At 54.3% G+C, this 21,901-nt stretch overlaps 7 protein-coding genes across 7 annotated transcripts; 1 reads left to right on the forward strand and 6 right to left on the reverse strand.

Moving 5' to 3' along the window:
• Positions 1 to 1,399: 1,399 nt before the first annotated feature.
• EX895_004991 (uncharacterized protein) lies at positions 1,400 to 2,164 on the forward strand (the record flags this gene model as incomplete). The annotated part of the gene is made up of 1 exon (XM_029885585.1): positions 1,400 to 2,164. One exon carries the CDS (start codon positions 1,400 to 1,402, stop codon positions 2,162 to 2,164), a length of 765 nt encoding a protein of 254 aa, XP_029738151.1.
• A 249-nt stretch (positions 2,165 to 2,413) lies between these two features.
• EX895_004992 (uncharacterized protein) lies at positions 2,414 to 3,565 on the reverse strand (the record flags this gene model as incomplete). Its single annotated transcript, XM_029885586.1, has 1 exon — positions 2,414 to 3,565. One exon carries the CDS (start codon positions 3,563 to 3,565, stop codon positions 2,414 to 2,416), a length of 1,152 nt encoding a protein of 383 aa, XP_029738152.1.
• Positions 3,566 to 4,087: 522 nt separating this feature from the next.
• On the reverse strand, positions 4,088 to 5,137 carry EX895_004993 (uncharacterized protein; the record flags this gene model as incomplete). The annotated part of the gene is made up of 1 exon (XM_029885587.1): positions 4,088 to 5,137. One exon carries the CDS (start codon positions 5,135 to 5,137, stop codon positions 4,088 to 4,090), a length of 1,050 nt encoding a protein of 349 aa, XP_029738153.1.
• Positions 5,138 to 10,131: 4,994 nt separating this feature from the next.
• EX895_004994 (uncharacterized protein) lies at positions 10,132 to 10,947 on the reverse strand (the record flags this gene model as incomplete). The annotated part of the gene is made up of 1 exon (XM_029885588.1): positions 10,132 to 10,947. The coding sequence occupies one exon, from the start codon at positions 10,945 to 10,947 to the stop codon at positions 10,132 to 10,134; it is 816 nt and encodes a 271-aa protein (XP_029738154.1).
• Positions 10,948 to 14,060: 3,113 nt separating this feature from the next.
• EX895_004995 (uncharacterized protein) lies at positions 14,061 to 14,840 on the reverse strand (the record flags this gene model as incomplete). The annotated part of the gene is made up of 1 exon (XM_029885589.1): positions 14,061 to 14,840. The coding sequence occupies one exon, from the start codon at positions 14,838 to 14,840 to the stop codon at positions 14,061 to 14,063; it is 780 nt and encodes a 259-aa protein (XP_029738155.1).
• Positions 14,841 to 18,442: 3,602 nt separating this feature from the next.
• EX895_004996 (uncharacterized protein) lies at positions 18,443 to 19,882 on the reverse strand (the record flags this gene model as incomplete). Its single annotated transcript, XM_029885590.1, has 1 exon — positions 18,443 to 19,882. The coding sequence occupies one exon, from the start codon at positions 19,880 to 19,882 to the stop codon at positions 18,443 to 18,445; it is 1,440 nt and encodes a 479-aa protein (XP_029738156.1).
• A 414-nt stretch (positions 19,883 to 20,296) lies between these two features.
• On the reverse strand, positions 20,297 to 21,817 carry EX895_004997 (uncharacterized protein; the record flags this gene model as incomplete). Its single annotated transcript, XM_029885591.1, has 1 exon — positions 20,297 to 21,817. One exon carries the CDS (start codon positions 21,815 to 21,817, stop codon positions 20,297 to 20,299), a length of 1,521 nt encoding a protein of 506 aa, XP_029738157.1.
• Between the last annotated feature and the right edge of the window lie 84 nt (positions 21,818 to 21,901).

Consider the following 21,901-nt stretch of genomic DNA (forward strand, 5'->3'; position numbering starts at 1 on the left):
CGTCCGTGCTTCTCTTGTGACCATGTTAAATCGGCAGATTCACCCCGATTTTGATGACCAATTCTAGGTTGAGATCTGCACCAGCCAAAATTGTGACTGACTCGCTTGGCTGTGCAGACACCGCGTGCACCTTCGGCAAAGCCTTGCTTGGCTGTGTGGTTTTTTCCTGCGGTCGTGATCAACGCAGCAAATTCAATCCACAGCAGCGGATGCAAAATGCCGGAACAAACTTCGGCAGAGAGGAAAGCAGCCCTGAGACACACACGCACACGGGGCACTACGAGGCAGTCAGAAGCACCTAGAAAGTGGCACACACGCCCGGGGTTCAACGCGTCGTGGTGTGCAAGTGGCCTGATTTCACCGTTCCTACGTCGGGCACACGATCACGAACGAGATCGTCAAGCTTGACGTCAAAATTCGCAACCGTGCCCAGCATTCACTTACTTGTTCGAGAAGTCAAGATCGAGGGCTGCTAGGAAAGGTCAAGCTTGCAATTGGTCGCTTGCGTGCGCTCTCTCAGCGTGGGAAAGGTGATGAGAATGGATGCGCATGAATACCGCGAGCGGCCGGCAGCTCCGAGGAAGTGTGGGCCGTTGATCATGCGGCATTCCAGCCGATCCCGTGGCGCGAACGGCGAAATGCTGACCTCTCGCTTTCTGCTATTTTTGCGTTGCCCGACGTGCATGATGCAGATCTCTTTGCCGAAACACTTCTTTTTTTCCCAGGATGCTAAACAGCGCGAACCCAGACCGAGCGACCAAGTGCCCCCCTCTCGATGCACGTTTCGAGGCACAAGTTGATCTCCGATAGAGACACACAGAGAAACTTCTCTGCTGGTGTTCGCCGTTCGCCGTCCGTCGAGCCGGAGTTGTTGAGAATGAGTACATATATACACGCAGAGGACTGTCGTTGGCTCGTGATCACGACCCCATACACCTCTGAAGCTTTTCAATACTCACCAAACATGTTCGGCTCAAGCTCAACAGCGCGCACCGTCGCAGCCACCGCCCTCGTGGCCTCGTCCCTGATCTCGTCCGCCTCCGCCGGCAACTGGACCCAGAGCGCGTCGATACGAGGCAAGGACTTTTTCTCCAGCTTTGACTGGTTTACCGAAAAGGACCCCACCAACGGTCTCGTCAACTACCAGTCCCAGACCAGCGCCAGGTCGCAAAACCTCTCGTTTGTCGACGGCGAAGGTCACTTTGTCATGGCCGTGTCCACGACGCCGGTCGCGCTCGAGGGGCGAAACAGCGTGAGGATCACATCCAAGCAGAGCTACTCGGACGGTGTTTACGTGCTCAACGTGACGCATGTTCCGCTTGGCTGTGCCACCTGGCCAGCCTTCTGGACGGTGACGGAGGACATCAAGTCGTGGCCAAACGGCGGAGAGATCGACATCATGGAGAATGCCAACGACGAGTACCCCGCCAACCTAGTTTCGGTGCATACCAACACGTCGTGTACCATTCCTTCGACCATCTCGGGCCAGTCGGGCACCGTCGCGTATTCAAACTGCTCGGCCTTCGTGCCGTCGAACCCAGGCTGTCGAGTCGAGACCAACGGCACGTCGACCCCTACCTGGGGACGCGCATTGAACCGCGCCGGCGGCGGGCTCATTGCCATGGAGCGCTCCTTCGGCACCACAGGCAAGGGCGTGCGCGTCTGGTACTTCCCCAACAACAAGCCGTCCTCGATCCCCTCGGACCTCTCCGCCTCGAGCACCGCCGTAAGCACTGATACCTGGCCCACCCCCAACGCCTACCTCCCCATCTCGTCGTGCTACGCCGACTTTGCCCCGCACAAGATCATCTTCGACATCACCCTCTGCGGAGACTGGGCGGGCAACACATACAACCAGAGCGGCTGCAACGCCCAGTACCCCGCCTGCAGCTACCAGGTCGGCTACAACGGCTCGAGCTTCAACCAGTCCTACTGGTCCGTTGAGTCGCTGCGCCTGTACACCAACGGTGGTGGCTCCGCTAACGCTGCCGTCTCGCCGCAGAGTGCTAGCTCACAGCAGAGCACGAAGAGCGCCCAGAGCGCCCAGAGCGCAAAGTCGGCCGCGGTCAAGATGGCGGTGATGAGGCCCGCAACGCTGGTTGCTGCTGCTGCGACCGCTGTGGCGGCGGTGCTGGCTTCAGTTGCGTTTGCCACTGTGCTCTAGATATGGTACTCGACCTTGATGATGCCGCCTCGGTGCGGCGTGGACGCTTGTTTAAAGGTGTAATTGGAACCGCCCTTCTGTAATCCTAGACTGCACTCTGTACATTGATCTCTCTCTACATGCAGCTTCAAACGTATGTCTGCATAGCGTCTCACGGGCGATGATGGTGAAAACGCAAGATAGAATTGCACCGCAATGCACTGGGACGAGCGCACACGGGATGCTGAGAAACTTCGGTCCAGACGAAATCTATCCGGAGCGCAGATAGCGGCTTGCGCTTTCAAACCTCTCCAGGGCTCGTTGCTGCTCTTCCGAATCCTCAACACCATGCTCGTCTTGATAGAAGCCGAGCGCAAACTGCTTTGGTAGTCTCTCCAGGTAGTAGGCTGCATCCCAAAAGGGTGGCAATCCGCTCCATCTCGATGCTAATCCTCCAATGTGTTTCAGAGTCCTTTCGAAGTCTCTCGTATCCAGCCGCCCCACTCCATAGAACACCACCGTTGTCCTCGTTCCATCTAAGAGGAACGGCGACCAAAGCGTCACGACCTGTTGCGTGTTCTTCAACGCCCCCGTCAAAGTTTCGATGGCAGGCATCCGGCCTGATCTGTGCATCGCCACGAGCAGGCCCAGCTCTCCCCTCACCCGTGGTGCCAGCAAAAGATACTGCTCGCGATCCGTCAGTAAGGTATTCAGCAGCTTCCACGTAAGCTGTGCAGTGTTGATCGGGAGGAACTGCATCGCGCCTCGAAAGTACTCTCGATTCAGGTAGTCCATGCGGTCCTGGCTGTTGAGGTACACCAGCGTGCGCCAGCGCGGCATGCCCTGTGGAAGCGCCTTTGCTTTGATCTTGACCACATTTTCCACCACGCTCGCAAAGTGTGCCCGCTGCTGTTCCGTTCGAGGTTGTTCGTGCGAAGCGTCAGCGATGTTCGGGTGCCAGTCGCTCGGATGTCGGTTGTGCGCCACGTAGATGCGTGGACCTTCGCGATACTCTTTGTCGACGCTGGTGAAGACGAGATTAGGCATCGCGAGCGCCCTTTGCAGGTTCTCTTCCCACTCTTGAGGCGTGACGTGATGCACGGGTGCAGCCTGTGATTCGGTCGCTGGGATCACGGTCAAATCGGACAGAGCTCCCTGGGACGCGATCGGAGACGATGCTGGCTGTGCACCGCTAGAATCCGCCGGCCAGGGCTGCGGAAGAGGCGTCCACGGTGGCTGTAGCTCGTTTTCCTGCCAGTGGAAACCCGGGTCCGAGGGTTGCGCGCCACTGCTCGACCCTTCGCCGTCTCGCCGACCTCCACTGCTGGACTCTCCGCCGAACGGCGATCGCCACATCGGCTTGGACCTGGCGCCAAGGAGCAACGTGTACAAGGCAACCAAGACGATACCGAGATGTCGCATAGTGCTGTCTTGATGCTGGTGCAGTAGAAGACGTGAGGAATGTAGTTTCGAGAGGCGCCCACATCGACGTCTTTATAGCTTCTGAACAGAGCAACATCAAGCTCCGCGTCAACTTTCTGACAACACCTTTTCCGAAGGTGCCACCATTTCACTTGGTCTAGGCCGCATGACGGTGGGCTGCAAGTCGGCGGCCTCTCGGTGTCTCTCAGAGCACGGAATTCTTATGAGACGGTGGGGAAACGGGATAGCTCACGTTCATCTAGCTTCTGAAAAGGCTTAGTACCCACCGAACAGCTCACAGGATCTTTGTCGGCCATACATGCAAATTATCGAATCAGTGCAAAGCCTTGCAACAAAAGAAGAAGTGCACAGGGAGAAGACGAAATCGAAGGACTACAAATGGTAATGGTGACGACGAGAGAGACGAACACCGACAAGGTGCATCCGTGCAGAGGCTGAGCTGAACCATTGGCCGAGTCGAGCCTCGCTTTCTGCTACACCTCTGACCTATCCGATGAGTCGTTACAGATGAAGGTAGTGAATTGCTTCCAAAACCGGGTTCTGATCGACTTTGAACTGCGATTTCAGGGTATGCAGGTGTCTTACTGTACCATCCACTTCCCTGGAATCCAGCTGACCAATGCCATACAGTACAGCCATTCCTCGCTCGCCGTCGGTAAGCAAAGGCCCCCAGAGCGAAACTATCTGTGTGGCATCCTGCAATGCTGGACCCGTCAGTTTTCGGATTTCTGCCATCGTTTCAGAGTTGGCTCTGGGATGACTTGCCAAAAGCACGCCCAAGCGATTCGATTCTAGTGGTGGTAGCAACACTAACTTCTTGCGATCCAGAAACAACTTGTTCGCCACATCCCACGACAGCTTGGCCTCGTTGATCGGCAAGAAATGCATCTTGTTCAGGAAGTAAAGCCGGTTGATGTCGTCCATATTGGCTCGGCTGTTGAGGTAGATCATCCTGCGTTCCGACTTGACAGCCATCGCATGCTGAAGGTCTTGCTTGTCGACCTTGACGACATCCTTGAGTAGATCGCCAAAGTGGTGCCAAGTCTTGCGACGATTGGATGGTGGGAGCTGCGTGGGATCGAAGACGAGACGATCTTCCGGAATGCTGGGGTCGTGCGCGACAAAGAAACGGGAACCATAGACGGGTGACGATGGTGCGAGGCTCGTGAACTGAAGATGTGGCCTGCCGAGCGCCTCTCGTACACCGGCTTTGAGATCGCGTGCTGGCTGTGCAAAAGCGATGATTGATTTAGGGCGGCTCATGCTCGAAGTTAAAGCAGACACCGTGCGAGACAATTCGCTGGTAGCGCCTCCAGCCGCTCGCTCATGACCGAGTGAATCCTCGCGAGGCGTTTCTGCCGACCACAACTGCTGCACCGGATCAGGACTCCAAGCTTGCGGGTATTGATGCTCTTGCCAATCGAATCCGGTCGATTCGGACGAAGGAAAGCTACTACTCGATCCTTCGTCGTGTTCTCCCTGCATCGGCGTGGAGCGTGCGCCAAAGAGCAACACGAGCAAGGCGACTGAAAAGCTGATGACTCGTCGCATGTTGAGGTCTCGATTGTGGGTTGCTGATGTTGGTGAACGACAAGAGGGTGTAGAAGCCATACCTACAAGGTCAGCACCTTTGACGACGCCAAGGTCTAGGTGGCCACCCACGCTTGCGCCTCTTCCACAATCCCACCATTTTTTTCGTCCGTCAGACCATGAAGGTGTGCGCTTCTTATAACAACCGCACACCTTCATGTTGTGAGTTCGAAAGGTGTGTTGTTTGCCTCTGAACGCACGGTGATGCAATAGTTCACCGTGACTGTGTAGCACACAGCTGAGGTACTTTTAAATCGCCGAAGGGACTGAAAGAACGCCGAGCTCATCAAGTAAGGAAAAACGTGTATGGTGAAAGCATTGAGATCGGTAGGGTTTGGCTGATCAAGCGACTATCAGCTCGTTCAAAGACGATAGAGACGAGCGTACGAAAGGCAAAGGTGATGAGACTGAGGAGAAGAACAACACAAAGGATTCGGTCATAACACCTACTCGGGTCGAAGCATACGAATGGCTTCCTCCAACCTGCCCTCGGCTTCCTTCCTCTCTTTCGACGCCGGATCTCTATGCTTTTCGTCGTAGAACTGAAAAGCAAAGTCTCTGGGTAAGCTTTGATGGAAAGCAGCAGCGTCCCAGAAACGGGGCACATCCTTCCACCTTGGGATCAACTTATTCAAATGTTCCACCGTCTGATCATAGCGCCTATGGTCCAACTGCCCAATGCCGTACAGTACCATCGTGGCGTGCTGTCCATCCAGTCTGAGAGGCGCCCAAAGCGAGACAATTTGACTCCTGTCATGCAAAGGTCCAGCCACCTTCTGAATACCCTGCATGATTGCCGAACCGATCTTGGGATGAGCGGCCACTAGCATTCCTTCACCACCGCGTTCCGTCGGCGGAAGTAGCACCATTGTCGTGCGACCCAAAAACATTTTAGTCAACAGCTCCCAATTCAACTTTTTGGTGTTGATCGGCAAGAAGCGCATGTTGCCTTGAAAGTACCGCCGGTTGATGTCGTCCATGTTGGACCGACTGTCGAGGTAGACCAGTCTTCGCCAGTCTGCATCGCCGAGAGGAAGTTGCAAAACTTGGATCTTGTCGGGATTGTCAAGCTTCTTGGTAAAGTGGCTGTAGGGCTTGTGGAGCGAAGATGGTTGTGCCTGCGAAGAGTCTGGTACGGATGCATGGCGATCTTGCGGGTTGCTCGCATCGTATGCGACGAACAGGCGTGGAAAGAGGAGTAGTGGATCATCGATGCTGTGAATCTAGAGAGGGCGGTTCCCCATTGCTACTCGCATTTTGGCTTCCCACCCGAGACGGGCCGCACTAGGATTGTTCGAGGCCAGGCTAGGATCAGCATTGGAAGCCTGGGCGAGTGCAGCCGGCCGCGGACGAGGTGTCCAGTTTGGGGAGTGTACTTGCTCCTGCCAACCGAAACCTGAACCCGACTGAGGTTGAACGCCGCTGCTCGACCCCTCGCCGTACGGCCGCCACATGGGCTTGCAGCTGGCGGCCAAGAGCAACGAGAGCAAGCTGACTACAAAGAGAGCCACGAGTCGCATGGTAAAGTGGTATGTTGTCGACAGACAAGAGAAACGTGCCAGCTCCATCTCTGCGTCTCAAGCGCCAGAAGCTTTATAGCCCTGAGCAGCTCAAATTCGACGCTCGACTCAGATTTCATACCTGCTTCTCTTCCAGGTTGCCACGATTGTCTCGACTAACTGAACAGGTGAGGAGGCTTCGCCTCTGCGGGCTTTCACCACAGCCCGTGTGACGAGACGATGGGACTGACTCTGTGTTGCCACCGAGCACTCCTGCCTTTCATTGTCTGTGTTGACTGTGGGCCTCACAACCCACCGATCGGCCACTTCCCGGCTGAGCGTCACTCGCTGCATGGGTGAGAGAGAATAATTTGATTGAGGCTCGGCCTATGGTAAGACCTGAGAGCTCGATGAGGTTGCCCGCCGGAAAGGGGGCTGGAAGAGCGCAAGGGCGAACGAAAGAACAAAGGGAGGGAGTACAGGGAGGGAAAGAATCGAGCGCTGGGCGGTGACTAGCCTATCGACGACGAGAGAGATGATGGAGGAAGGGAAGAAAACTTAGATACATGGCCTAGGCATATGAAGAGGTGGGAGGCGAGCTCCGCTCGCCCAGACGCCCTCGCCCTGTCGCACGTGGGGCATAATCAGGCTTCTGAAACATAGTTGCGTTATGTTGAACCCCACATGCCGTGGAAGATTCTCACAAGCTGCTGCCGGCGGGAGAGGGTGTTCCGAAATCAAGAGCCCTTTGGAGTTAGCCGATAGAACTAACAAGCCTCGGCTAACGTGGCTTTTGAAGCATTGTCGCTATCGGGTTATTACCACATGCCCCGGGCAGCTAGCTACCACAGGCCCCAGCCGCCGGGAGAAGGCCTTCGGAATTCAAGCGCTGTTTTCGCGCTTCAGTGGTGAATTTGGGTGGGAAGTCAATCCTGGTCAGCTGCAGCTTGATTCCTCATCCATGAGCCGCACCAAACGCACGAAGATCTGAACGCGGTTCTTGAAAATGGAAAGCATTGCAGGTCCCGGAGAGGCGATCGAGGGGACCCTGCCTTTTTCCGGCGCCTTGCTCGGGATTGCTTACAAGTGAGGCAAGCAACAGGCTTTGGGCTGGTCCTATAGTGTGGGAATAATGTCAGCCCGGAGCTGCCCGTTAAGGCACCTTGCCGCCCAACATATACACTGTCATGTGCAACGGACGAGTTGGGCCGCGTAGGCGTGATTTTGCAGACTTGGGTCGCACATTGCTTCCCGTTAATCGAAGCAGAACCCGGCACGGCTTCTATTTACGGAACACAGCGTTCCGACCCCGCTTCTGACGGCGGCTATTTCGAAGTCAATGATAACAATTATGACAATGATAACGAAAACAGGCAGGACCGGGTCTATATCCCCAGTTCGCTCAACTGCAAGCCAGAACCGATCAGGCAGTCTCGCCTGGAGCCCTTTCGAAGGCACTATGTACCTGATTCTATCAACTTGCATCAGGGAGCGTGTGATCCAGCATACCGTTCTGTAATCGGCCAGATAAGAACAACTAGGAAGCGCAAGTATGTCGAACACCTTCTCCCTTGCCCCGAAGCTTGTTTCATCGCCATCACGTTTCGCAACATCAACATGGCTCTGGATGCACAAGACACATCATCAGAAAGAACTCGCCTGCTCGGCCCTTCGGATAATGAGGATGACGCCGCTGTCGATGTCGTTATCGCCCCAACCTCGCTCGATGCCAGAACCAGGACGATTCTGCTGGGCGTGTCTGCCCTCATCATTCTCAGCACCCTCGCCGGCAACGTCGGCTCTTTCAGCGGGATCGATTTAATCCGCAGCATCGCCTGTGCTGAATACTACCACACCTTCCACGGCACAACGCCCCCCTCGCATGCAAATTGCCAGATCGATGCTGTCGACGCAAGGTATTCCGACATTATGGCGGGGCTCTCGAGCCTCAACAGTATCGCAGCATGCTTCTGTGCGTTAGTCGTCTTTCCGTTTATCATCAGAAAGCTCGGTCACAGAGCAGCGATCTTGATTGGGGTTGTCGTGCTTGCGCTAGAAAGGTGCTTCTTTGTCTGGCTTGCAAGCGCGGCACAATCAACCTCGGGAAAAGCAACAATTCATCCAACAACAGCACTCCACTGTGTTCTTGCTCAGGCATTCGTCTTCGGGATCGTGGGAGACACTTTGCTGGATATGGTGACTCAGGCGGTGGTACTCGATACAGTGCCAGCGGCCTTGCGCTCCACGTGGCTAGCCCACTTGCAGTCGTGCGCAAGCATTGGAGGTCTTGCTTCCACTGCGGTCGTACAGATGCTCAATCTCGACACTAGTTCCGATCTGGTCGTCGACACGCTCCCCATCCTTATCGGTGCCGCACTTGCGCTTCTCACCGTCCTAACCGGCCTAGCTATCTTCTCTTACGCCATTAACCCTAACCCGTCCAAAGTTTCACTCCACCCCACTGCACCTTCTGAGGAGACGCCCTCCCACCGTTCTGACGACCTGCGAGTGACGAAGTTCAAGAGAGCCGTTTGTCAAGCATTCCGCCCACTCCGTCTTCTCTTCCGGCCAATCCGTCACCACAATCTCTCACAGAAACCCGATTGGAGGCTAAGCAGGATCCTGACTGCCAGCCTCCTGTACGGGGAGATCTCTGTAGCCGCAAATCTCGTCATTTTCTACTGCCAATCTCGCTTCCACATACATGCAAAGGAAACTAGCTTTCTGAGCGGTTGGCTCAACCTTTGCGCCTGGATATACCTGTCATTTGGCTTCTCTCGCATTGCCCGCTGGGTTCGCAAACGCACGATCCAGACCCCCCCAGCTTTAGAGCAGGTTGGTCCTCCCGCCGAACACACTTCCATCTCAGCCGAACGGTGGCTCACGATTGGTTCACTCGCAATGGACATTGTCTCCTGGTCCATCTTCACACTGGCAGGTCGTGCCGGCAGCTTCGCACTCTTCAAAGTGGGTACCGCCGCACTCTCGCTCTCTTTGGGAGGCTCCGCTTCCCTCACCTCGCTCAGCTCTTTGCTGCTCCCAGAGGGCACTGAGACGGAAGAGCTCCTCTCAGCACTCTTCTTCATCGACAACGCCGCCTCAACAGTCGGACCCATGCTCAATACGCGGATGTTCAGGCTAGGATTGCAGATCCAAATTCCAGAACTCATATTTGTATGCATGGCAGCATTGTCATTCGTCTCGATGATGATGGTCATTTCCGTCAGGTCCAACCCAGCGTAGCAGTCATTGGCTCGGATTATGTTTCGGTTTTTGGCTAAGCTCACGCAAGATCGAGGGTACCGAGGGTCTATGCTGGACTGGCATGCTTTGAATCCTACCATGTTAATGCTCGAACAGTGGTCGGGCGAGGTGCAGACTAAGTGGCAGGCGCGTTCGGGCAGTGCAGAGACCTTACTTTGAGAAGGCGCGGCGCTGGCCTTATCCACGCCAGACCTAACGAGAGACACCTTGCCTCAAAGTTTCCTCCAACTCCTTCTGCTGCAAGAATCGATCCACATGCTCCTTCTCCGAGTCGGGCAGGAAGCCCATGCCGAAAAAGAACATCGAAACTTTGTGCTGGGGTTGATTTTCGGGCAGCCCAAAGAAGCCTAGATACGCTTTGCCCTCGAGGGCGGTTCCTTTCACCTTGGTACCCTTAGTCTTCCCTTCATACCCGTGATCCGAAATATGAACTCGATACGGTCCACTAACTTTCCCGGTCAGCCCGAGGGTCTCGGCTGGAATGCGCACAAATGGTAGCCTCTGGCTTGGATGCATGGCAGCTGTCTTCCTGCGGATGGTAGCGCCCATCCCTGGAAGCGCCTTCAAATCGATAAATCTCAGCTTTCCATCGAAGATCTGCGAGTTGATCAAGTCTCTCGCTTTCTGGTTTTCCCAGATAATGGGGGACATCAACTTTAACCAGGGCTCGTCGGGAAAGACCCATTCGGACTTACGGAGATACTCTGGGCCTCCGAAGCTCTTGAACGAAATACGGCGCTTGATCCAGGCTCTTTTCTCTTCTTCGGTCCAGATCTTGCTTCTCTTCTTCGCCTCGGGCCGGTCTGACTGCGCTGTAAGTGGTTCCGTGGAAGGGGTTGCTGGTAGGTCGGCGCTTGCGGGCTCAGAAAGGATAGGTCTGTAATGCGAAAGATCCTGCATGAGCGAATCGAGGATGGTCATATCAAGCGCAGAATTGCCCGAGGAAGAAGGTGAATGGTCGGCCCAGTCGAGAGTTGGCTGCACCAGAGGCTGGTAATGCGACGACATAGGTGGCAAGGCTTTGACAAAAGCTGTACTCGAGTATGCGGGTTCCCCCAATGGTAAGCTAGTACCACGCACATAACCTGGACTACGCGTAGTTGAGCCTGCGGTAGTCGGGTGATATGTCGATACTGGAGCATAAATTTGAGGCTCTATCGCAAATTCGACAACTTTGTGGGATGCAAGAGGCGGAGAGGCTGTAGCGTCAGCTCCAATTGGGTGCTGCATCTGGCCATACACGACCTGCCAGAGGTCACCTGACGACGTAGGACCGACAGGTGCTGCCAGAATAAGGCTGTGGCCAAGCACCAGGGTAGTTGAAGCTAGAATGCGAGGCAGCAACATTTTAAGAGAGGAAGGGAGCTAGTCTTTTGCGGCAAAGAAATTTTCAATCCTCTGAGGACGCATATCTACATATAGGCCTTCACTCGAGCCTTCTTCGCAGAGCCAGAACGATCTTCTGCGATCTTTCCAGGTTCGTTTGTCCAGCCAACCACTGTCAGCTCTAAATGTGCGATTCACACGCTACCTTGAATGATAGCAAGGTCACACGATCGTGCTTTCTCTCCAGAATCGTCCAGGGTATAAGCCTGTGGCTGCTCGGCGGCATCTTGCGTCCCACAACACGCGACATGAGATCACGACTGTGCAACGCAAAAAACGATGTGGCGAGTTCAAGAAGACGGCAAGGCTCTGTCGAGCACCAGCTAAGCATGAAAGGGAAGGACTTGGCCTGTGGGAACATCAAAGCTGAAATTGAGCGACGCCATGCTTGGCAGCGTGCCAAGAAAACACGAGAGGTAATGAGGCAACCGTGATACAGGTGCAGATATGAAGATGCTTTATCAAAGAGTCAATCGAGCGCGGCTTTGAGAACCTGCCAACCTTGGCGCGAGTCCACCAAAGTCACACAAGCCACAATTGATATAGGGCTTCGCCACAATCGCTTGGGCAAAGGTTGGGATTTTGCTCAACTCTCACCACTTTCACTTAAGACTGTGCGATAGTCGAAGTCGAATTGAGATGATGGGGTTGTAGTGAAATATCTACGTAAATGCACACAGGGCCTCAGTAGTACTCGACGAAAGACTCGTGAGGTCTTTCGAAAGCCAACTTAGCGGTGACCGGGCTAAGCATGGGCGTGCGAAGCTATTCTTGCTGCTTCAACCGCCCTGTCAATGGCCGCGTTAACTTGTTCGTTATCTCTGTGGTCGATGATCGCCGTTCCAAGATACTCCATAGCGTTGTTCTTGCCAGAATAGTTCTCCTTGACTCCCCACAGCATGAAGTGCGGAGAACGCTTGATGGCATGAAGTTGTCGAGGAGCGGTGCTCTGCTTCAACGTGGGGAGATGCTCTGTCATATACACCCCCATCTTCGTCTTTCCGCGATCGGACATGTAGGAAAAGGGAAGTTTACGGCTTGAGCGAACAATGGGCGATCTGGTGACCCAGTTTGAATCCGTTACGATGTGAATGTGGTTGATGTCGACCCAGTCCAACTTGCTGGCAAACAACGCCGAACTGAGGCGAGCCTTTACTTGTTTGTCTTGGTTAAATTTTACTTTATAGATGAAGTTCTGGCTTCCCAAGGGTCCGACTTGCCTGAACTGTGTCAACGAGTCAGGAGCCGGCCAGCCCAGTTTTCGTCGAATTGTCCAGTGCCTCTGCGCATCAGTCTCTGGTTCGTCATACGCTGCGGCCGTGCCAACAGCTTCTTGCTGCGGAGTTTGGCTAGCAGAGCCTGGTACGGAAGAAGCGTGGACAGTGGGAACTGTGGAGTGAGAAAGTTGGCTTTCAAGCGCGCTCAGTATGTCAAAGTCCGCCTGCTCCAAGCCGTCGGCAACTGAAGTAGAAGGGTTGTGCCATTCAGTCGATGATGACGCATATGGGTCGCTGTTCCAGGTCGGCGGCTGCGGTTGCGCATTTACGAACAGCCACTGATTGCCATCCCAAACATAGCTGCCTTGAGCATGGCTGCTCCCGGCTTGCCTGGTCTGTGCAGCTTTCCGAGGCTGAGACGATCCTCCGTGGTTATAATCGTAGTTTGAGTCCTTGCCTCCATTCTCCATGGGTGCTGCGTAAACCAGACAGCACCACCAGAAGAATAAGAGGAAAAGCAGCTTTAAGTTGGCGATCAACATAATGACGCGAGCAAAATCTGCACGGATGATGGGGGCGAAGGAAAATAGGCAAGAGGCTCCCGCGTGGGTCTCTTGTAGAGCACCTGCCAAAAATGAGGACTTCGACCTAGCGCTGCACGGTATTTGCCTCTTCACAACTCATTTGCTCAGGGTGGTGGGCTCTTAGCTCCCACCTTTAATATGCGTTACCAATCTCCATAGGATGTCAAAGAAGTGCGGCCACCCTCGTTTGCGGTTGCAACAGCCCATTACGAGGCATCCCACCGGCATGCACGTTCGCTTCTCCTTGTCTTCACCAGAGCCGGGCCGCCTGTTACTTTGTCTGACCTCTCTGGAAGTCACTATCCGGCTGACAGATGCGGTGCTGAAACACGTCTGAGGCTGCTCCCAGATCTCAACAGAGTGGAATGGAGGCCCTGGTGCATCTAGCTGTTCGTAAAAGCTTTGTGACGAACTAGCAGAGCAGAGTTGTGACTTGACCTGTCAGTTTCCGCAGCTAGAGCATTCGTGTGTATGCTTCTGGCCCACGGTGGTTAAGGGGTAACCTTTTTCACACCCTCTCGAGCTCACCTCGGAATGGGAAATCTTTGCACCTGCAACGATTGCGCTTGAAAGCGCCACCACAAAGCACGTTCTGACGTAAAGCTAGCACTCGTACACTTTCAGACAATCTAGCAACTGCACAGTACAGCCAAGGTCAGCCATGTCTTCGCTCACAGACAGCGACTTTAGCACAAACCTGGTCTGGAATATGAATTGGCGTACTTGAAGAAGGATGAAAGAAAGAATGAAGGTGGTCTGGTGCGGATTGCATATCCAACTGTAGAAGAGAGTACGAAAGCGCGAACAAACGAAACTTGGTAGGATGAGGTTGAAAGAGGGCATGCGTCGAGCTGCGTCTCCAGACGATTCCAGGCGCTCGAACAAGCTGCCATGGAAGCTCAATAAGATTCCTGCACTGTCGCCGGAGTTCAATCTAAAAGCGAACACTTGAACCTCTAGCGAGCGCACCGCCGACACCCGCCAGCGCGTCCATATAACCTGTCCCCAGATACAGTACGTGTTTCACGCCCTTGACGTCCCTAGCTTGGGACCAGAACATGAGGTAGTTTCGATACTGATGTGGACCTGCACCCTTTGACATAGCCTCGTGCTCCGTCACATACAAGTCATACGTCTTCTTTGCTCCACCGGGACCAACGATCTCTAATGGCGGAAGACGTCGACTATAACGACGCAGAGGAGATTTGTCTCGCATGCTGTGACGGTCAGGAAGAGAGTTCCCATAGCCAGGCACGAAGGTGATAGTCTCCTGAAAGAATCCAGAATTGATAAGCTTCTGCACCTCGACTCTTTCTGCAGGAACTGGCGCCGCTGCGAAATTTGATATTCCCTCGAATCCTTTAGGTCTTTTGGGTCCGACTTGTGGGATTTGCCGCAGCGCCTTCAGCACTTGCGAGGCCTTTTGATGTTGAGTGTAGTAAGTATCCACCAGGGCTGTGTTGGCTCGCAAGTCATTTTGATGTTGAGCTGATTGCGGATCCACCAGAACATTGTTGACGAAGTCGAGATCATCGAGTGACAGAGTGCCTTCAGACGAGGAAGGTTGGTGCGACGAGGTAAGCATCTCTTCCGGAGACGCCAGACGTGGGTTGGAAGCTGATTCCCAAAATTGATTGTACATCGGAGCAGCCAGGGTCAGTCGCTGTGCCAGCAGCGAGACACCAAGGAACACGGCGATGCAACGGGACAACATGGTGATGCTCTGATCAGGGCGGGAACAGCAAAACAAGGACTGGAACTTGAAAGAACGATGTGACGATCTTTAGTGATGTTTTATACTCAAGGAAGGCAGCTCTGACCGCGCTGTGAGAAGTCGGCCCGAGAGGAAACTTGGTGGGGCGTAGCTGAAATGACATCAACAATGGTAGATATCCACTTGTGTCAAGAATGCAGCGTTGCAGTATCCTACCGCACTATGGTTCAAATGTTTCCTTCTCACCTGGACAAATAATAAGGCGGTGGGACAAGCTACAATATTCCAAGCAATAAGCAACGAAGTGGAATCGCCATCCGGAAGTGGGCAGCACTGTCAAGACCGCAGTGTTGTCCAGCCTCTACCTTGCCTAGATTGCGTCAGCAATGTTTTTGAACCAAAGAAGAGCCCCAACCCAAGCTTGAACAGCTCAACATTGCAAGTTACAAAGAGAAGAACAACAACAAGAAGCCCCGGGGGCTCTTCACTCTAGCTGAATCTCCTCAACGAGTACTTCACTTGCGTCACAAGACGACAACAATGGCATAGGCTAGCAGCGAGAAAGGTGCGGATTGGATGGGTGACGTCATGCCTGCGACGGCCTACACGGGAGCATGACCAACTAGCTTGGCACCTTGCAGCAAGGGTGCAAGATGTCTGTCGACTGCATCGTTATCATTTGGGTCGATGTAGCCTGCTTCATACATGACGATAGAATTAGAATGTGCCTTAAGCTTCTGCTCCACGCCCCAAACAAGATAGAACAGTTTGTCTTTGAGTATGCTTCCTTCAAGCATCAAGTGGTCCATGAGACCATGCTCCGTGATAAGAATGTCCACTTTGGAATGGTCCAACTCATCTGTGTGGACAAAAGGGAGACGGCGGCTGCAGGTTCTCAGCGGTGATTTCTTGAAAAAGTAGGCATTTGGTTGATGATCGAATGGGTCGTTCTCTACCCAGTGAAAGTAGGACCCGAAGACTTGTTTGTTAAGAGCGTGTTTCAGCCTGTCGTTTGTTCTGAAAATGATGTTGCTCGACTTTCTAGCCTCGAGGATGGGAAGCAGGTGATTCATTCTCTGTAGCGTCTGGGGTTCCGGCCAGTTTTTCCTTGCTCGGATAGTGCGGACTTGCTTCTTGTGTTGTTCTTTCAACTCTTCTGGGGACAACTTTCGTCCAGTAGACGGTTTTGAAGATGTCTTGCGTTGCCGTGATCGTTGTCTCGATGGTTTGAGGGCAGCGGTGCTTGGCTCACCCCCCTCAAGGCGAGCTTCGTGCGATAGCTGATTTTCGTCTGGATCCGCCAAGACACTATTGACAAAATCGAGGACGTCTGATGACAGATGCGGCTCTGACGACGAGGGATTATGCTGCAAAGGGGTAAACATGCTGCTCCACACCCCCTTGAACAGACCAGCGGTCGAATGCCCGGCCCCAACGTACAATCCATGAGGAAAGTCGCTCGCACGGCTGTAGTCCGAGTCAGGCACGTGCAGAGGGCCTTGTGTGCGTAAAGATGATTGCGCGTTGTTTGGATGCGCCTCCTGAGATTGTGGCGGCCTGCCTTGATGAAGCTGTTGCCCATCTCCACCCTGCCATACCGGATACATCGGTGCAGCATGGACATGCTGCTTTGGTGGTATAGAGATCATAAGAAATATCGCGATGGAACCAAGCAACATGACGATATGTAAGGAAGTTGGTATATAGAATGGGACATTTCCTGCGAAGGCATCGTTTTGAACATTGCTGATTTTGAGCTCGGCTGGAAGAGCAGCAAAGTGGGATCTCCCTTGGTTTCAGGAACGCAGCATTGTCCCAACGCCTGTGGCCACCACTGTGGCCCCGTGCATCCATTTCATTAACGTGAACGTTGTTCATCAGGAGTTCGGCGGTCGCCTTGTACAGCCCAACAATACGAGCTGCAACAATATGAAACCCGACCAAACGCCCCGAGGGTGTCCCACTCTGGCTTCATTCCCTCAAGTGCTGGATGTTCACTCTTATTTTGCTTCGCAGGCTAACGATGTGCTCTTACTGCAACGACTGACTTGATAATTGAATCAGAGTGGAAGAAGTTAGATTAACTGGAAGCACATGAGGAAGTGGAAGCGGCCGAGCAATGCTGACAAGAGAAGAGATCGCTGCACCCAGCGTCGAGACGAAAGGTTGCCATAGTCTCAACACGAAATGAAGCCCTAAAGATGAGCGTGCTCGGCATCTATAAGTGCTTTGTCGAGCGTTGCTGTGATTGAAGCATTAATGTCGGCAGTGTCTGATGGTGGAAAGTGTGCTACCCCATAGAGGAAGACGGGGTTCTTTTTGCCCTTCTGAAACGTCTTGGGAAGTCCGTAGAAAACAAGGTGGTTCCTTTCAGGAAGAGTCGCGCTGCGTGGATACTCATCACTCGAATGCTTGTGGTGGGAAGTCATGTGGATTGTCAAGGGGAGGCCGTCTGGACTGTGAGATCCATCGAGGGGGATCACACGGCTGGTACGTCGAAACGGCCAGACGTTGTGAATATAATCTGGTGGGAAATGAGCCATGTCGGCTTTCGTCGCCCAAATCAACTTCTGACCAAACAGGTCATGAATCAGCCGGCGGTCACCTTCTGTTGCTCTGGTGTCATCGACGAGTTCCGTGCTACCGCCTTGCTTTGTCATTATGGCGACACCTTTGAATCTTTCAAAAGCGAGGGGCTCCCACCTTTTAGGAGGCGCTCTACTCGTATACCGGTACTGGAGTTCAAGTTGAGGCAGCTCTGCAACGGGAGCTGAGTGCTGTGACGTACGAGTCTTGCGTCGTTTGTGATTGTTGGCATTCTGCCCAACCCAGTCATGCAGCTCGTCGAGAAACTCGTTCAGACCTCTTTCTGACGTAGATGGTTCGCCGTCCTGAGCTGATGGTTGGAGCGTTGGTAGTTGGTGCCCAAGTTGTTGTTGCAGAGCGTACGTGGTCGGATGAGGAGCTTGATTCGGCTCGTACGTCCAGCCCTGAAGTGTTTGCTCGCTCGGTGAATAGCCTTGCCAGCTTTGATGCCCATTGGGATGCATGGGGTTCGCCGCGACGAGGGCAAGCGAACCTAATGTGATGCCAGGCACAAAGCAGAGAAATGTCATGGTGGTGCGATCGGTGCTGATGGGTGCCAAGAGAAGAGCTCGGGACGAAGTTGTTGCAAGCGCCCTGACTGTGCTTGTATCGGCCCTTCGTTTTAGAGTATTTGTGCAGCTTGCGACGCTCAATTGAAAAGACCTCATTCCATCCGACAGGTGGTAGTCAACAGTGGGTGCGACTGACGCACCAACAGCTTTACTCACTCGCACTCCTCCTCCCACATACGTACCACCAGTGCCCGATATCTTGTTTGTGCTTGCAACGAAACTTCATCTTCGTCCGCATCTTTTGCTCTCCTAACCCGAATGTCTCCAGGTGTGGTTACGGTCACTTTGTCGAGTCACCCACGCCTTCGACCAAAGGGCCCCAAAATGGACTGCAAAGTTTAGGGAAGCTGGCGACTGCATCTGCTATTCATTGATGCTTCTCAGGCTGTCTCATGTTAACAGTGCATTGCAAGAATAGACCTCGATGGCTGGTGCGTGCACAACTCATATCCAGACCGCCGTTGCTGCCTCCCTGAGCCTGCCCTGGGCGTCATGACCAAGATCGAGCGTAGCCACCTCTTTAATCGACACCTTGTTCGGCTGAGAGGCGTCGTTGACATCGACACGCAACAGACGCACTTGACCCACCTCGCTGTCCGTGAGCGCAGCATAATGAACGCTACCGGTGGGACCACGTAGCAGGGTGGGAGCAGGCTCGATGGCGTTTGCCCATCCACCGGACGTGGGCGTCTGCCACAGACACAGCGCATCTCCGAGCTCGTCCTGAGCATCACGATGCTGTGAGACCACAAGCCCGTGCTTGTCGAGCTGGAAGACAGCGACCCATCCTTTGGTACCCGAGGCGAGACCTCGTGTGGATGCGTACATGTACAGTGGATACTCGCCATCAGCATTAGCTGTGGGAGGAGAGAGCCGCACCTCGTCCGCCCAGTAGAGCCCCTCATCATCACTCTGCGGGATGATCTTGACGCCTTGCCTCCATTCCATACGCGTACCTTTGGCGTCTTTGATGAGCTCAAACACGTCGACCATCGAGCTGTGCTCCTGCAGGCTGTAGATATAGCGTCCCTCCGGGTGCGATATGGTGTGGCGCGGGCCGTCGTTGCTTCTGGGCGCTATGCTCCTTTCACTGAGACTAAGAACACCATTCGTGGGATCGACGTCCATGGTCCAGACGCAGTTGCGGCCGATGTCGGGGACGTAGCAGACGCTGCCGTCGGGTGAGAGATCGATACCGTGCGAGCCGTGACGGAGACCGCCGAAGTCCATGGCATTCTTGCCGCCCGAAGCGTCGAGTTTGCCAGTCGCGCTAGGATCGTTTGCGCTCGAGCTGGCTCGTTCTTGCTTCTGTCGCAGCTCTTTGGACTCAGCCAGCGTTTTGCCGGGTAAAGAGCATTCGCCAGTGACAAAGTCGATCTCCTGGATGCGACCGGCTGCTCCGACACCCGTGATTCCGTCGGAAGGTTCTTGCGACGCAACGATGGACTCGTGTTTTGATCCAGTCAGATCGAAAGCGCCCGTGTCGGAATCGATACCGACAACTTCACCAGTAGGTCCGCCGCATGTATACAGCACAGGATGCTGTCCCTTCTCGGGAAAACCGACGTAGACGTAGCCCGAACGAGCAGCCGTCTCGGCCGTGTTGAGTAGTTGGAAGCGTGCATCTCCCGGACCAGTTCGATCGATACGATACGCAGCTACGCTTGGCGGCTGTGTCCAGCACGTCGCATACAGGTGTGTCGGTACTACTGCTGCTGCGGCTCCATCCTTCGCCGAGGCTTTCGGGATGGTTGCGGTTGAGAGCCACGAATGGTTGCCCTTGGCCTCAGAGACGTTAAGAAGCTCGAGGCTCTCGTCCTCTGGGTTGAAGCGGACCGTGAAGAGCTCGTTGGTGTTGAAGGTTCCAACGGCAAGCAGCGGCATCGTGTGTTGCGGGAGGGGGAGAGAGGTCGGAGGAAAATGTGTCTGGAAAGGCGAACGGGCGCCTCGAGTTGGGTCCGGCTCGATTTAAAGCTTCTCGGCAACACATCGACCTGTCATTTGTGCGGAACATAGCCGGCTGAAAGTCCGCGGTAAGAAGCCGTTCGAGCCGGGCCGCACGCTAGTCAAGTTCTAACAAAGTAAATAAAACTCGCTCATCCAGCCTCTAACCGGCGCATCGTCTGACAGATGTCAATCAAGCGTGTTAGATCTCCTGCAGCGGGCATTCTTCCAAACAAACCATGCATCGTTCAGCACACATTATGGTTAAACGGCATCTGAGCGCTGGAAACACCTCACGTAACATTCAGTGATTCTGATTACGGTATATGACGAGAGAGCCAAAAGTCAAGCTATCTAAAAGGCAAAGTATGTGGTCAGACCCATGACGTTGTTCGGGTCATACTGCTTCCTCAGTGACGAGAGACGACCGAGATTGGGGCCGTAGAGCTGCGACGAAGGTGTTCCACCAACAGCATAGTTGGGATACAAGTAAAGATTGTCGAGGTTCTGACCCTCGCTCTTGGCCTGGGCGGTGATCTTGGCCGCCGACGCCTTGATGGCTTCGGTCCAGAATGCGTCTTCGGCCGGGTTGCTCCAGGCGAAGTAGAGGTTGAGAGGCAGCGCATTGGTGCTGTGCGGCCAAGCTGCGTCGGTAGCGTACTGAGAGTAAGGCAGGAACGGCTCGACGTCGTACGAGATGAGCTCGCCGCTGTGGAGAAGCGCTTGCGACCCGTAGTACTTGAGCTCGCTGACGATCAGCTCGAGCAGCGGTCTGCTGTACTTTTCGAGCGATACCGTGTGGAATGCGCCGCGCTGGCCGCCGTTGAGATCGGAGGGTGCACTCTTGACGAGATCCAGAATAGTACGTGTCTTCCAGTCGTTGGTGAAGGTACGGATTTCTGTCGTGGATGTGAATTCACGGAAAGTGTCCGCAGGAGGCTCAGGGCCGTCATAAAAGCCGAGCACGATCGCGCCAGGCTGCCCGAGGAGGAAGTTGAAAGTGGGAAGCACCGAAGCCTTGGGATCCTTGCTGTTCTCGGAAAAGTCAAGCGTGGCATTCACGATGGCATCGACCTGATCGGCGGTGTAGGTGCGCAAACCACCGTACACCTGACCCTGGGGCACAGTCTTGAGTTTAAAGTTGTGGATGATGCCGAACTTGTTTCCTCCACCCTTGATCGCCCAGAACAGGTCCGGATTTTGCGATGCTGAAGCGGTGGTCAGTGTGCCATCGGGAAGCACGAGGTCAGCGGAAACAAGCGTGTCAGCAGTCACACCGTACTGGTTGGTCTTGAAGCTGTAGCCACCGCCACCGGTGATGAAACCACCAACACCAACACCCGAAACACGGCCACCGACAACGGCTACGCCGGTGCCCTGCAGGCCCTGGTAAACGTTGTCCCAAATGTTACCAGGACCGACGTCGACGGTCTTCTTGTCGCCGCTAAGTACGACCTGCTGGAAGTTAGTCATGCTGATTTGCACACCGGGCGTCGACGAGAAGCCTTGGTTGGAGGCGTGGCCGGCTCCTTTGACAGCAAAACGGATGCGTTTGCTGCCGATCACCTTGATGGCGGCTGAGATGTCGGACGGTGATGCCGGAGTGGCAACGCAGGTTGAGTATTGAGTGGAAGAGGCCATGTAGTGCTCGATCAAGCTGGAGTAGGTGAGGTCGAGCGGATAGACAACCTTGCTACCTTGGGTCGTCATGGCGGCAGCAATGGCCTTGCACGCATCAAGCTCGGTCGCATTGACGAAGCGTCTCTGCACATAGACTGGCAGGCGTTTGTCCAAAGCAGCCGACCAGTTGAACAGGAAAGCCAGCGCAACGGCGAGGCCGGAGAGGAAAGGTAGGGTGACGAGGACTTTTCGCATCTTTCATGAGAGAGAAGAAAGGGGGGGGGGTTGGGTTATACGGGAGGAGACAGGATCAAACGAAGCGCTCTTTATAAGTAGCGT

This window comes from Sporisorium graminicola, chromosome SGRAM_5, assembly GCF_005498985.1.
Source record: "Sporisorium graminicola strain CBS 10092 chromosome SGRAM_5, whole genome shotgun sequence".
Taxonomy (NCBI): domain Eukaryota; kingdom Fungi; phylum Basidiomycota; class Ustilaginomycetes; order Ustilaginales; family Ustilaginaceae; genus Sporisorium; species Sporisorium graminicola.